At 34.6% G+C, this 14,454-nt stretch overlaps 1 protein-coding gene across 7 annotated transcripts in view; it reads right to left on the bottom strand.

Annotated features, from left to right (window-relative positions):
• The window catches only part of VPS8 (VPS8 subunit of CORVET complex), a 230,538-nt gene that overhangs the window by 116,241 nt on the left and 99,843 nt on the right, over window positions 1-14,454 (bottom strand). For all 7 annotated transcript variants that reach the window (XM_016159713.2, XM_016159714.2, XM_016159708.2 and 4 more), the window contains 3 exons: window positions 7,319-7,361; window positions 5,873-5,945; window positions 5,460-5,579 (listed from right to left, as the gene is read on the bottom strand). In XM_016159713.2, coding sequence (XP_016015199.2) covers window positions 5,460-5,579; window positions 5,873-5,945; window positions 7,319-7,361 — 236 coding nt within the window. The remainder of the gene's footprint in view (window positions 1-5,459; window positions 5,580-5,872; window positions 5,946-7,318; window positions 7,362-14,454) is intronic.

Raw genomic sequence — 14,454 nt, 5'->3', positions numbered from 1 at the left:
ACTAAAGGACGACAAATACCACAAATTTAAACTTACATAAAATAAACTTGGAAAAATGAACATCCCAAATTAGCAGCGTTTGTTCCAAAGCCCAGAACATCAATACAATAAGAAGTCAAAATAGAACAGAACTGAGTAGAAGGAGAATCTGACAAGGTTTCAGTGGTAGCAGAATATATAATATCAAATAGAATTTACCTTCAGAAGACAAAAGAGATCCACCTTGGGTGAGGAAGTGCAGAGAGATCAGGCCTAAGACCTAGGGCCTAATAGGAAGAAGAAAAGAAGAGGACTGGCAAGTGTGAATCAAAGGTCTTGGTAAGATACGGCTTAGGGCTAAAGGGAGGTACCTTGGGAATGGGAAACACTCCTTGATGGCTAATGTTAAAAGAAGGAAGTAGCTCAAGATAAGGTCCTACCAAAACAAGATAATGTTAAAGACTGAGAAGACAGACTATCCTCAGAAGACATTGTTTATTTAAGAAATTGTACTTAATTGTAGCAAATGAAGAAGGCACTTGAAGTAGGAATGCCAGTAGGTAATTTTCTCTTACCCTCCAACAAAGTCACCTATTACTGCTAACCAGAAAACTCCAATACAAAAAATGAAAATAAAAACAGCAAATGAAGGCATTATAAAATAAAACGAAATAAAAACTAGCCACAAAATTGAAACAGAAGTAAACTATAACACTACGCCAATGTATATTAAATATATTTAAACATACTACTACAGATTTGAAAGAACATCACAAACCAGAAATTTAAGAATTTGAAAAAGAAATGAACGAACAAAGAGCAGAAAAATATAAAATAGGAGCTAACTGAACGCAGGAAAAAAATGAAAAATAAAGAGATAAATTCATCTCAGAAATGAAGACAATTACAAGCCACCCAAGGGAGAACAGATATGACCAAAGCACAGTAAGAGAAATTGAGAAGATAAATGAAAAGAAACAAGAAAATAAAATTTAAACAAAGAAAGAAGAAAAAAAGATCAGAGAAAAGTTGATACAGAAGATAAAGATACAATATACAAATCATAGGCATTTCTAAAGAAAAAAATACAAAATAATGAAGGAGAAAAAGTATTTAAACATATAATCTAAAAACACTTTCTTGAAATAAAGACTCGAATTCACAATTGAAAGGGCACAAAGTATATATGGTAAAGCTGAACCAGAACAGTCAATTCTAGAGTAAATCTTAGAGTAAAAGACCTAGTCGAATCTTAGAGTAAAACTGTAGTCTTTAAATATATGAGGAAAAGTGTTCTGGCCCTCTAGAAAAAAAACTAAGTCCCTGGGAAAGTTAAAAAAAATCAGGATGACATTAGTTTTCTTGATAGCAATATACAAATCAAGAGAAGAGAAAGGTGATTTTTATTTTATCAAAATTTACAAACTGTACAATAGTAGGAAAAACATTATGTTGAGTCATCATCACTCAGAAAACTAAAAACTATAAAATGATTGAAACAATTAAAGAAGACCTAGTTAAATAGAACAATATACCTTTTCACAGGTCAGAAAACTCAATATTGCTAAAATGTCAATTCTCTTCAAATTGGCTGAACATTTAACACAATCCTAATGAGGATTCCAACGGAGTTTTGTAGTAGAAATTAACAAGACAACTCTACAAACTCATACTGACAATCAAAAAACCTACAAAGGACAGAGCAATTTTAAAAAAGAACAAAAACATCGGAGAGGCAACATAATGTGTGAATTTCCATTCCCACTATAAAGCTACAGTAATCAAGACAGTGCAGTGTTGGAATTAAGATAATCAGACCAATGGCATAGCATAGAGTTCAGAAGCAGACTCCACACATATATGGATAACAGATTTTTGATAAAATACAAAGACAATTCAGTAGAGAATGAGTAGTCTTTTTATCAAATGGTGCCGTAAGAGCTGAATATCCATGTGCAAAAGAAAAAAAAAGGAAAAAAATTGTACCTAACCCTCACACCACATTCAAAATTTCTTCAAAATAGATCACATCTAAATGTGAAACCTAAAACCATAAAATTTCTAGTATAAAACAGAAGAGTAAATCTTTGCAACTTTAGATTAGGCAAAGATTTCTTTGATATGACACCAAAAGCATGATTCATAAAAGAAAGCTGGTAAATTAGATGATCAAAATGTAAAACTTCTGCAATTTAAAAGATATTGTTAGGACAAAGGAAAAAACTACAGACTGAGAGAAAACATTTGCTTGTGCAATCTGATTTGTATTTGGAGCTTGTAAAGAATTCTCAAAACCCAAAAAGAAAACACAGTTTTGAAAAAAATATGAACAGATATTTCACCAAAGAGAATATATGAATGGCAAACATATCTTCTTTGCTAGTAGGCTCAACATCAATAGCCAGAGCAAAATATAAATTAAAACCACAATGGGATATCATTATATACCTATTAGAATGGTCAAATTTAAAAGGTCAACCATACCAAGTGTTGGTAAGAAGACAAAAGAATTGATACTCATATATACTACTGGTAGAAATGTAAAATAGTAGAACTGTAACAGAAAACTTAGTTTCTTACAAAGTAAAATAATACACTTAACTAATGATTGATTCCATTCTTTGGTATTTACTTACAAGAAATGCAAATATTTGTCCATACAAAAACCTGTCTGTAAATGTTCATAATAGACTAAAACTGGAAACAACTCCAAGGACCATCTACTAGAGAATGGATCAACAAATTGTATATCCATAACATGGAAAATTACAAAGCCATAAAAAAGAACAACTTATTGCTACATGCAACATGAATAAATCACAAAAACATAGTTTAAAGTGAAAAAAAGCCAGAAAAAAAACCTACAAAGTGTATGATTCTATTTAAATGACATCTAGAAAAGACAAAACTACACTGTCAGAAAGCAAATCAGTAGTTGCCAGAGTCCCTGTAGTCAGTCTCAACCCAGTCAGGGGAGACACTAGCAAAAGTGACCTTGGAATGACGGGAATGTCTGATATCTAGACTGTAGCAGTGGTTACGAGACTGCATACATTTGTCAAGCTCTTCTCCTGTGAAATGGGTGAATTGTATTTTGTATAAATTATACAAAAAATCTAAATTTAAAAACCTTACTTGAAAAAATATTCTAAATGAAAAAAACTGGGAAAATGTTATTTAAAAATCTGTCACTGAAATTTTTCTGGGTCTCTCTGAAACTGAATTAACTGAATAAGAAAGTTATATGATTAATTAATAATGGTTAGCATAATAGGCAGTGAATCCAGTATCTTAGGTCTTAGCAATTTTTCCAGCTTTATTACTTGAGGATGCAGCCAACACTTGGTGTATGCAAGGAAGGAAACCACTACTTGTCTTTTAGGCATTTCAAATTCATTATGCTCAAAAGAAAACTAATTATCTGTGTCTCTCTGAGCCTTACCCCATTTCTTGAGAAACTTGTTTCTCCTGTGATTCCCTATTGAATCTACAAATAAACCACTATACATCCAGTTCATCCAGTTAGAAACCTGGGAATATTTGATGATTCCCCATTGGTCTTAACTTTCACATCCTAAATTTTAGGCCAATGTGCCTCCTAAAATATCTTCCGAATCCTTTCGCATCTTAGTATCCCCACTGTCACTGCCCTAAATCAAGCCACCATTATCCTTTACCTAGATTACTATGAAAATTTGCTAACAGATCTTTTTGCCTCCAATCTTTTCTTATTTCAATCCATTTTCCATACAACGGTCAGAGGGAATTTTTCTGAACTACGAATCATGAGGTTCCTCTAGCTAAAGGCTTCAATGGCTACCTACTGCTCTAGTATAAAATCTAAACTTCTTACCATAGATTATAAAACTCAGTCTCTACTCACCTCTCTGGATTTGTCTCTTTTTGCAGGCTTCCTTATACTTACAGATGCAGTCATACTGATTTTTTTTTTTTTCCCAATTTCTTGAAACACATTTTATTCCTGGGCCTTTTACACATTGACATTTTGCCTAGAATATTTTCCCCTAACCTTAACCTGACTAGTTTCTACTCATCCTCTGAGACTCAGAATGGATATCATTTCAACCAAGAAGCTCCCTAACCCACTGTTAGGTCCCCCTCCTAAGTATTCCCACAGTATCTTCTCCAATAGTAAGTATTACACTATGCTATAATTACTTCTCTACAAGTCTGGATCTTATTCTTCCAAAAGGGGGTTTATATCCTGTCAGTCAAAGTTGTACCTCCAGACAATATAGTACATGTGGTATACTAGGCACTCAAATATTTGTCAAGTAAATGAGAGATTGTATTGCAGCCTTACTACCAATCCCAATATCATTATTCGGACACCAGCATAATTCCAAATGATCTTCAGTGCTACAACAGCACTTAAAAAAATAAAAATCAGGTAAAATTCTTTGTTGCTCTTTACCACTCTTTCCGAACTCCTTGCCTCACACTTCCTGTTTCTTTTTTCCTACATGCCAGACCCAAGTGCCCTTATGTTCTCTTCTGGAAGTCTGAAGTCTCCTAAACCAACTAGATCTGACTTCCAGTTCTAAGTTTCTTTTCCCTTCTTCCCATGCAATTAAAGTTACTACTCTTGAAGTCAGATTTTCAAATTAAACTAATTCATATATTCTAGAATTGGAATGTTAACCTTCTCGTGGGTACTTAACTTTTTCTATTTAACAGTTTATTATTCAACTTATGAAAATAATGTATGCTCATTAGAGAATTCTTCCCCCCTCACATTTACTATTAGTATTTAGATGTATTGTTTCTCCAAACATTGTACATATACAACATCTGTGTGTGTTTTATACATTTGTGAGCCTGCTACTTCACTAAACACTATAATATAAGCACTGTCTATGTTATAAAATGCCTTTAAAAACAAATACAATACTATTTATTTGGGAATATATATTTTATATAATTATTCCTCTGGGGGCATTTTCACAGATAACATAGTTCACCTAAATCCACCTTTAATTAAACCTGTCTAAAGATTTTATTTTCAGCAGGAAGCATCTGTGTTCCGTTTCAACTACAGTGATTTCCACTACCATCGCCACCATGTCCTTCAGAGCCTTCTTCCATATTTAGCATGCCAACTAATATTATTTATGAAATCAAAGATGCATCACATTTAACTCTGCTTTAACTTTTTGATAAGAATGTATTAAAAAGAACTAGAGAGGGAGAGGGCAGGAGGGAGGGAGAATGAAAATGAAGAAGGAAGAGAATGAAGAGGAGGAAGGGAGTGGGAAGGGAAGAAGGTGGAAGAAAGGAAGGGAGAAAAGGAATTAGAAAATATTGGGTTGCACAGCAAGATTAAACATTTGAAACTTGACTTACTGTTAGGGTATAAAAATAGTACCCGATTAACGATTTTTATTTATCTTTCTTCAGATTAAAAAAAAAAAAGTATCACCCTGGCTTTTAAAACACCTTAAAATCATATTATCTCTTACCAGTGCCAAAACATTTAGAAATTCTCTTGTGTCAAAATGCAGCAAAGTCCGAACATACGGATATATTTCTTCCTCAAGGGAAGCTTCTGCTGAGTGCAGGCGAATTAGAAATTCAAAAACCTGACAGGTTGAAAAAGAAGTTGATTATTTTCTCACCTTACAAAGTATCTTGCTGAAGCACTGATTCCCATTTGGATAAAATAAAAGCAGTTTGAATACTTTAAAGTGCCACTATGTTATAACTTCTATAACCTCTCTCAGCTACAACTTTGCCTTCAGTAATGGTGCATAGACTCTCTCCTATCATAGTTGATAGGCAGCTCCTGACTATGTGTAACCCTCAATACAATTTGTCTTTAATGCACCTTTACAAGAGGAGTTATAGTCAAAGATGCTAAGAAAATAGCACCAACCTGGTTTTTAACCAAGGGAACAAGATCTTCAGGGATGTCACCAAGGGGATAGGCACGACCTGCTAGACAACAGCTAGAAGAAAAGAAAGAACAGATTTGGCGACCTTTAATGGGCTAACTCCCAGGTAATACATTGTTTCTTGAACCCAGGATAACTAGTCTGATTTTTAAGCAGGCTTAGCTTTTGTCAGTTAGGGAAGTTCAAAACCAAGTCTAGTTCAAACCCCGATCAATATGACTGATGGCCAATTCAAAAAATGAGGGTGATAGGATGGTTGTGAAGTAACACATCTATGAATGAATAAGTCACATTTTCTTATTTTACCTAAGAAAAACCCAAGTTGCACTAAAGGGGCAAGAAGGAATAAGAGCAGACTGTCTAAAAGTCACATGTATACCCAGCATCTAGAAAGAACCTAATGGCACCATTACGCTATGATTTACCTATTAAAACCTGATGTTCTCAGAGGCTTTTGAACCAGTTGCTCTAAGAGTGGTAACTAAAAATGGAGAATGAGATAAACTAAGAAAGGTCTGGAGAATGTCTGCAATCAGACGAGCCTTCAGGAAGAGTTAGAATCCCATGAGAAATTAACTGTACAGTTTTACCTTCGAATCGCACCTTCCTCATGGCTAATGCCTTGCCTTTGTGGGCTGAATTACAAAAAACGTCTGTTGAATATGTCTTCATTTTTTCTGGAATTTTTTTTTGCGAGGTAGGGGAGAGATTTTAAACCTCTTTAAACAAGCATCAATTTTAAGTGTTAGAGACAGCAGGATACCGGAATATTCTAAGAAGTTTAAACTATGAAATAGATCTCAGAGTTAACTCTGACACTAGGCAGGAGCTACAGAGATGCTTCCTACCTGGCTACCAACCTGCCGGTTATCTATCTAAAAAATCTATCATGACACATTCTAAGACGGCATAGTCTATTGGAAAGAACTCTGTTCCAGTAGCAGTTTTAACTCTGTCACTAACTTTTTTATGAATTAAACAAATCTCTTGCTCTTGACTATAATATAGGACACACATATCCCACAAAGTTGTCAATAGTAAAATACTCTACATCATGGTTTCTCAACCTCCACCCTATTGATACCTTGAGAGAGATAACTCTTTGTTGTGGGGACAAGTCAGTGCATTGTGCAATACTTAGCAGCATCCTGGCCTCTACGCACTAGATGCCAGTAGCATCTCTCCTCCGACCTCAGTTGTGACAAACAAAAATGTCTCTAGAAATTGCCAAATGACTTGAGGTGAGGAGAGGGGTGGATGAGGGACAAACTCACCCATGGTTGAGAAACACTGCTATATATAAGAGAACAAAGAAAAATGAAAAGCCTACACAGATAAGAGATGGCAGTACCTCTAAGAACACAAGGGGAAGGGATGGAGGAAATAATAGAAGGAGCATACATAGAGATAAATAAAAAATCTCTTACCTAATATATACAAGAAGCTTGTTGCCCATAACTACTTGTTCATCTAAAAAAGAAAAAGTATCTTCAACAATTCTCTCTCAAAACATTTTCAGATATATAATCGTTATGTAGAAACAAAAAATAAAACTTAGCATTTAAGGTTAAGTATATTCCCAAATAACAAAAAACTGAGATCACTTTATTATTTTTAGAATTCCCATTAGATTCTTTTCACAGACACAAAATCAATGAGTCACTCAAGGGTACAAGAAATAGCCTATTGATGTGATGGCATACAATAACTGATTTTCAAATATTCAAACAGCCTTGCATACTTGGGATTAAGTCTCACATGGTTGTGGTGTATAATTCTTTTTATACATTGTTGGATTCAATTTGCTCGTAAGTTGTTGAGGATTTTTGCATCTATGTTCATGAGAGATACTCAACTATAGTTTTCTTATAATGTCTTTGTCTGGTTCTGGTGTTAAGTAATATGAGCCTCATAGTATGAGCTAGGAAGTATTCCCTCAGCTCTGTCTTCTAGAAGAGATTGTAGAGAGTTGGTATAATTGCTTCCTTATATGTTTCGTAGAATTTACCAGTGAAACCAATCTCAGCCTAGTGCTGTTTTAAAATATTGTTAATTATTGATTCCATTTCTTTAATAGATATAGGCCTATTCGGATTGTCTATTTCTTCTTGTGTGAGTTTTGGAAAATTGTATCTTTCCAAGAATTGATCTGTTTCATCAGGGTTATCAAATTTGTGGGCACAGAGTTAGTTGTTTGTATTATCAATTTATTATCTTTTTAATGTCCATAGGGTATGTACTGATGTTTTATCTTTGTGTCTTCTCTCCTTTGTCTTCCTAGTTAGCCTGGCTAGAGGCTTATTGATTTTATTGATGTTTTCAAAGAAACAGCTTTTGGTTTCAACTGAACAAAACAAAAATCAACAATTTTCTCTACTGACTTTCTGTTTTCAATTTCATGTTTCTGCTCTAGTTTTTATTACTTCTTTTTTCTTCTCCCTTTAAAGTTGCTCTTCTTTTTCTAAATTCCTAAGGTTAAAGCTTACAGTATTGATTTTAGATCTTTCTTCTAATATATGCATTCAATATTATAAATTCCCCTTTTAAGTTCTTTTAAGTTATGCATCTCACATATTTCTATAAGATCGTTCATTTAATTCAGAATATTCTTAAATTTCTCGAGATTTCTCCTTTGTCACATGTGTTATTTAGAAGAGTGTTGTTTAATCTCTAAGTATTTTGGGATTTTCAAGCTTCCTTTCTCTTATTGTTTGCTAGTTTAATTCCATTGTGTACTGAGAGCAGGCATTGTATTTCCATTCTTTTAAATTTCTTATGGTGTGTTTTATAGCGCAGAACATGGCCTATCTTGGTGAATGCTTCATGTGAGTTTGAGAAGAATGTGTAATCTGTTATTGTTGGATGAAGTAGTTTACAGATGTTAACATCATCTATAATATTATAGATGTTAATATTATAACATAATGGTGTTATGTCCTTACTGATTTTCTGCCTGCTGGATCTATTTCTAATAGAGGGATGTTAAAGTGTCCAACTGTAATAGTAGATTTCTCTATTTCTTCTTGCCATTTTATCAGTTTTTACCTCATGTATTTTGATACTGTTGTTAGCTGCATGCACATTAAGGACTGTTATGCTTTTTCGGAGTATTGATCCCTTTATCTTTATGTAATGCCTCTCTTTATTCCTGATAACTTTCTTTGCTCTGAAGTTGGCTCTGTCTAAAATTAATACAACTACTCCTGCTTTCGTTTGATTAGTGTTATTATGGTGTAACCTTCTTCATTTCTTTATTGAATGTGTCTTTTTACTTAAAATAGATTTTTTATACACAAAACTTGGTGGGGGTCTTGTTTTTCTGATCCATTCTAACAATCTCTATTTTTAAATGGTGTATCTATACTACTGACATTTAAAATGATTATTAATATAGTTGGATTCATATCTACCATAGTGTTACTACTGTTTTCTATTTCTTGTCTTTGTTCTTCATTCCTATTTTTATCTTCCACACTTTTTTTCTGCCTTTTGTGGTTTTAATTGAGCATTTTAAATGATTCCATTTTCTCTCCTTTCATAGTATGTCAATTATGCATCTTTAGTTGTTGTCTTTGAGCTGCCAAGATACATTTACAACTAATCCAAGCCTACTTCCAAATAACTCTATATTGCTTCACAGGTAGTGCAAGTATCTTACAATAACAAAAGACTCGTAATTCCTCCCTTCTGTACCTGTATCCTTGCTGTCATTCATTTCATTTATACATAAGCATATACATACAAATACACAATCAAACACATTGTTGCTATTATTTTGGACAAACTGTTATCTGATAGGACAATTAAGAATAAGAAAAACAGATGTTTTATTTTACCTAACTTATTCATTCTCTGATGCTCTTCCTCTCTTGGATGCAAGTTTCTTTCTTATACTATTTTTCTTTCTCTCTAAAGAACTTCTTTTAACATTTATTACAAAACAGTTCTATAGGCAACAAGTGCCCTTAATTTTTGTCTGACAAAGTCTTTATTTCTCCTTCAATTTTAGAGGATACTTCTGTGGGGTTAAAAAAATGTTATGTTGGTGGGTTTCTCTCTTAACACCTTAAATATTTTACTCCACTCTCTCCTTGATTGCATGGTTTCTGACAAGAAGTAGGATGTAATTCTCATTTTTCCTCTTCTATGGGAATGTGCTTTTTTCCCTCTGGCCTCTTTCAAGATTTTTTCTTTATCTTTTCTTTTCCACAGTTTGGATATGACATACCTATGTCATAGTTTTTGTGTTTTTTATTTTTATTTTTTGGGTTCCCCTGCCCCTTATGCTGCTTGGTGTTCTCTGAGCTTTTTGGATCTATGGTTTGGTATCTGACATTAATTTAGGGAAATTTTCAGTCATAATTACTTCAAATATTGCTTCTGTTCCTTTCCTTCTTCTCCTTCTGATATTCCTATTACATATATGTTAGGGTTTTGTAGCTGTCCCATAGTTCTTGGATATTCTGTTGGGGTTTGTTTGTTTGTTTGTTTGCTTCAGTCTGTTTCTCTTTACTTTTCAGTTTTGGAAGTTTCTATTGTTATGTCATCAAGCTCTGAGATTCTTTCCTCAAATGCGTTCAGTCTACTAATGAGCCTATGAAAGATATTCTTCATTTCTGTGACAGTGTTTTTAAAGTCTAACATTTCTTCTTTATTCTTTCTTATAATTTCCAACTCAACGCTTATATTATCCATCTGTTCTTGCATATTGTCTACTTTTTCCATTAAAGCCCTTAGAATACTGATCATAGTATTTTTTTTTAATTCTTGGTCTGATAATTTCAACATTCCTGACACATCTAAGTCTGGTTGTGATGACTGCTCTGTCTCTTCAAACTGTGTTTTTATCTTGTAGTATGCTTTGTAATTTTTGAAAGGGTTACATGATATACTAGGTACAAGGCACTATAGAAAATAGGCCTTTAGTAATTTAGTGATAAGCTATGAGGGAAAGGGAAGCACTCTTATGATAATCATGGTCTTATGATTAGGTCTCAGCCTTTTGGTGAGCCTGTGTTCCTGGACTGTCAACTTCACCAATGGTTCTCAATTTTTTTTCTCCTTAGATAGCACAAGATGATTTAAAGGTGTTGGAGTTGGGTACTTCCCTTCCCCCAAGTAAGTTAAGTTCTGATAAAACCACAATAAGTTAGTTTTTCCTGATGGCAAGCCTAGTTAAGAAAAAAAAGATACTCTATGATATTTCAAAATGGTTCCTTTTCTGCTTCCCCGGCAAAAGCACAAGGAATTTTTCTGATATTCACTGTGAGAACCTGGTAGCAGTCCTTGAGGTACATCACACAAAACTATGGGAGCTCCCCGGTGCTGGGTGCCCTGGAGTCTTTAAATCTAAGACTTGTTCACACTGAGCTCCTGGCAATTCGTCAACTACAGTTCAAGATTCCCTACTCTAGCTCTGGTTCCTGTAGAGGTGTCTGCTACAGTAAGTTATGATTCTCTGTAATCTGCCTGTCTCTCCAATTTTTGGTGGTTTGGCCTATGACCTCACTTCTCTGGGAGATTTTTGTTCAGCTTTTTACTTGTTGGTAAGACAGAGTGGTGACTTCTCAGCACCTTTTGCCAGACTGGAAGGCAGAAGTTTCAAATGTTATTTGATCCAACTTGGTTAGCACTTACATGGTGTAAATGTAACCAATATAACAAATTCGTGTTTATTGGCCAGTTAGATAAACCTTTATTGCTAGAAATCTCAGAATGCATCTAGCTCCTGATATTCCCAAAGAGTTAAATTTACTTGTTTAACATTCCATCTCCACTTTTCCATTACTATGAGTTTAAAGGCAGTGACTGTATTATCTCTGTGTTCTTAGCATCCATCATAGCGTCTGGCACATAGTAAGTGCTTAGTAAACATATACTGAACTCACATAGCATTTAATTTTCTTGATCTTTTTTTTCCTCCTTTTCTTTCCCCAATATCTCTTTTAATATACTTTTTTGTTGCAAAAGTTCATCAATTCCATTTGGATTTCCAATATTCTGCTTTCATTTCCGCTACACATACATGTGAAAGACAACTTTCTAGTCTGTTTCAAAAAAGATTAGTTTCAGGATACTTTAGGTATGATAGACTAACTGATCCCCCTACCTCCTGTCCTTACAAAAAAAAAAAACTATAAAAACCTGGATATAATATTAAAAGTAATTATCTGAAGCTTCTGCAAAGTGAATAGAAATAGACGAATCTGGTGGGGAGTTTATATTCACCAGGAAGAGAGGAGCCTGGCAGCCATACAAGTAACTTCTTCACGGCCTTTCTCTGAGCTAAATGCACTCTGCACTTCATATACAGAAGTTTTAGGGGTAGGGGAAGGGGGAGTGGATGGAAAAACCCAACACTTTGTGGCCTAGGGTACCAGAAAAGTGAAGCCAGGAAACCATGAATGTAGAAGATAGCAGGAGAATCCCCAAAAGGGAAAGAATCAAAAAGGGGATGTTCAAATTGTCTATCCACATCCATGAGGGATGCATGAAAAAGAACCAGAGCAGCTCAGCCCAAAAGAAAAAGTCAGAACCAAGACTGGAGCTCCCTCCCTGAATAGACTGGAGTGTGAAGAGAAGCAGACAGGCTCTGGTGAGGAGGCCAGGTGCTTAGAGGAGTGGAGACAAGGAGGTGCACAAATAAACTGCTTTTACTTGTGGCTTTCAGCCTGGGACTAAACACAGTCTATGTGGCCAGCGTAGCTACAGCGGGGGGCTCACATGAGAAAATCAGCAATCTCTCTGTTTGGGGAACTAGAAAAGAGAAGCTAAGAAACATGAACAGTTAACACACTGTAATAATCTTGCAGAAAGAAAGCCAGAAAGAGGATCCTCAAACTCTACCATCATCACTGACCACCCCTAAGCCACACATGTAGAATAGAATAAAAGCAGACCAACTAAAGAAAAACGACCTTTTGATAAGAGACTAGAGCTGCCGCAGCAGAAAAAGAGTTTGCATATTCAAGCTCAGCCAAGAATATTATCTGATAAAACAAAGAGAAAAAATTTTCAGTTGAATAAAAGAACAAAATCTGTAATTTCCAGAATGTAACATTCATAATGTTCAGGATGAAATCCAAAATTATCCAATATATGAAGAACCAAGAAAATAACATATTGTTAAGAGAAAAAAAAAATCAATCAAGTCTAATCCCGAAATGAACAAAATGTTAGAACAGATAAGGATTTTAAAGCAACTATTATATTTATCTTCAATGAAATACAATAAAACGTGTTTCGGTGCAAGAAAATTTAAACAGATAAATGAAGAGATGCAGGAGAGGAACAGAGTAATAAAAAAAGAACCAAATGAAAATTACAGAACTGCAAGATACAATTGTGGAAGATAAAAATGCACTGAGTGGGATTTAACAGCTGAGTTGGCATGAAAGAGTGAATCTGAAGGTAGAGCAATAGAAATCATCGGAGAAGAACAAAGAGGTGGGGGAAAAGATGAAACAAAACAAAAGCAAAACCCAGAGGGACTGACCTATGAGATGGTAGAGAAAAACCTTAAAAAAATCTGCTCTTCCATAAAAGCGAAGAGAACACGGGCAAAAACAGTCAAATTCAACTCTTGAAATTAACTAACAGCTTACAATAATCCAGTAAATGTTTGTTTAAGACTTATGGCTGAATCGCAGTAAGAACAGTGAGTTTCTTGGTGTTTTAACTTTACTTAGTCCCTATCCTCTTTACCCCAGCTACTCAGGGGTTTTGAAAACCAACAGTCTTGAAACTACAGTAGCTGTGAAATCCAGCAACCTATCGGCCACTGGGAAGCAGAATGGGTTTGGAGCTCCCCAAAAGTTCCATTTTCAGGGCTTGTCTTTTTTCTGATCCGACTCAAGAGTTTATTCTTTGCAAACAGCACTATGTCCAGGGAATTTGTCAGAAACAACTAGGTCAGTTGTTTAACTTTACAAGTACCAGAGACAGTGTTACCGGAAGGACTAACAAAAGACTCACCAAAAACTTAAAAGGAAAAACTGGAGGATGGGAGCTCTCCAGGCTTTCAAAAGCTTCGACATATTTCTGGAACTCTAAAAGGACATGTATATGTACAGGGCTGTGCACATGCGCAGGAAAAACCGAACAATGCCCTAATCTATAACCTATGGCTAACTTTGAGGCTTTGCACAAGCAGGAAGTAAAAACTAAGGCAGAATTGTAAACTGCCTGCAGGAGCGTTTAAAATTCCAAAATAAAATGAGGCAAAAACTTTTATACTTAAAGTAAGAAATAGATAATTCAGTATTTGGAGACTTCAATACTCCACTTTCAATAACATATAGAACAATTAGCAAAAGATGAACAGGAACTCAAAGTCTTAAACAGAACTATAAGTCAACTAGATCTAACAAACATCTATAGAACACTCTACTCAACAACAAAAACACATTCAACATATTATGTTCAAGGGCACATGAAATATTCTCCAGTATAGGTCATATGTTAGGCTATAAAACAAGTCTCAATAAATTTAACAGTACTGAAATATTACAACATTCTCTGACCACAATGGAATGAAATTAGAAATCAGTATCAGAAGGAACTG

Source organism: Rousettus aegyptiacus, unplaced genomic scaffold (assembly GCF_014176215.1).
Source record: "Rousettus aegyptiacus isolate mRouAeg1 unplaced genomic scaffold, mRouAeg1.p scaffold_m13_p_4, whole genome shotgun sequence".
Taxonomy (NCBI): domain Eukaryota; kingdom Metazoa; phylum Chordata; class Mammalia; order Chiroptera; family Pteropodidae; genus Rousettus; species Rousettus aegyptiacus.
The sequence above is the reverse complement of the archived record's forward strand: the minus strand, read 5'-3'. Positions and strand labels throughout refer to the sequence as shown.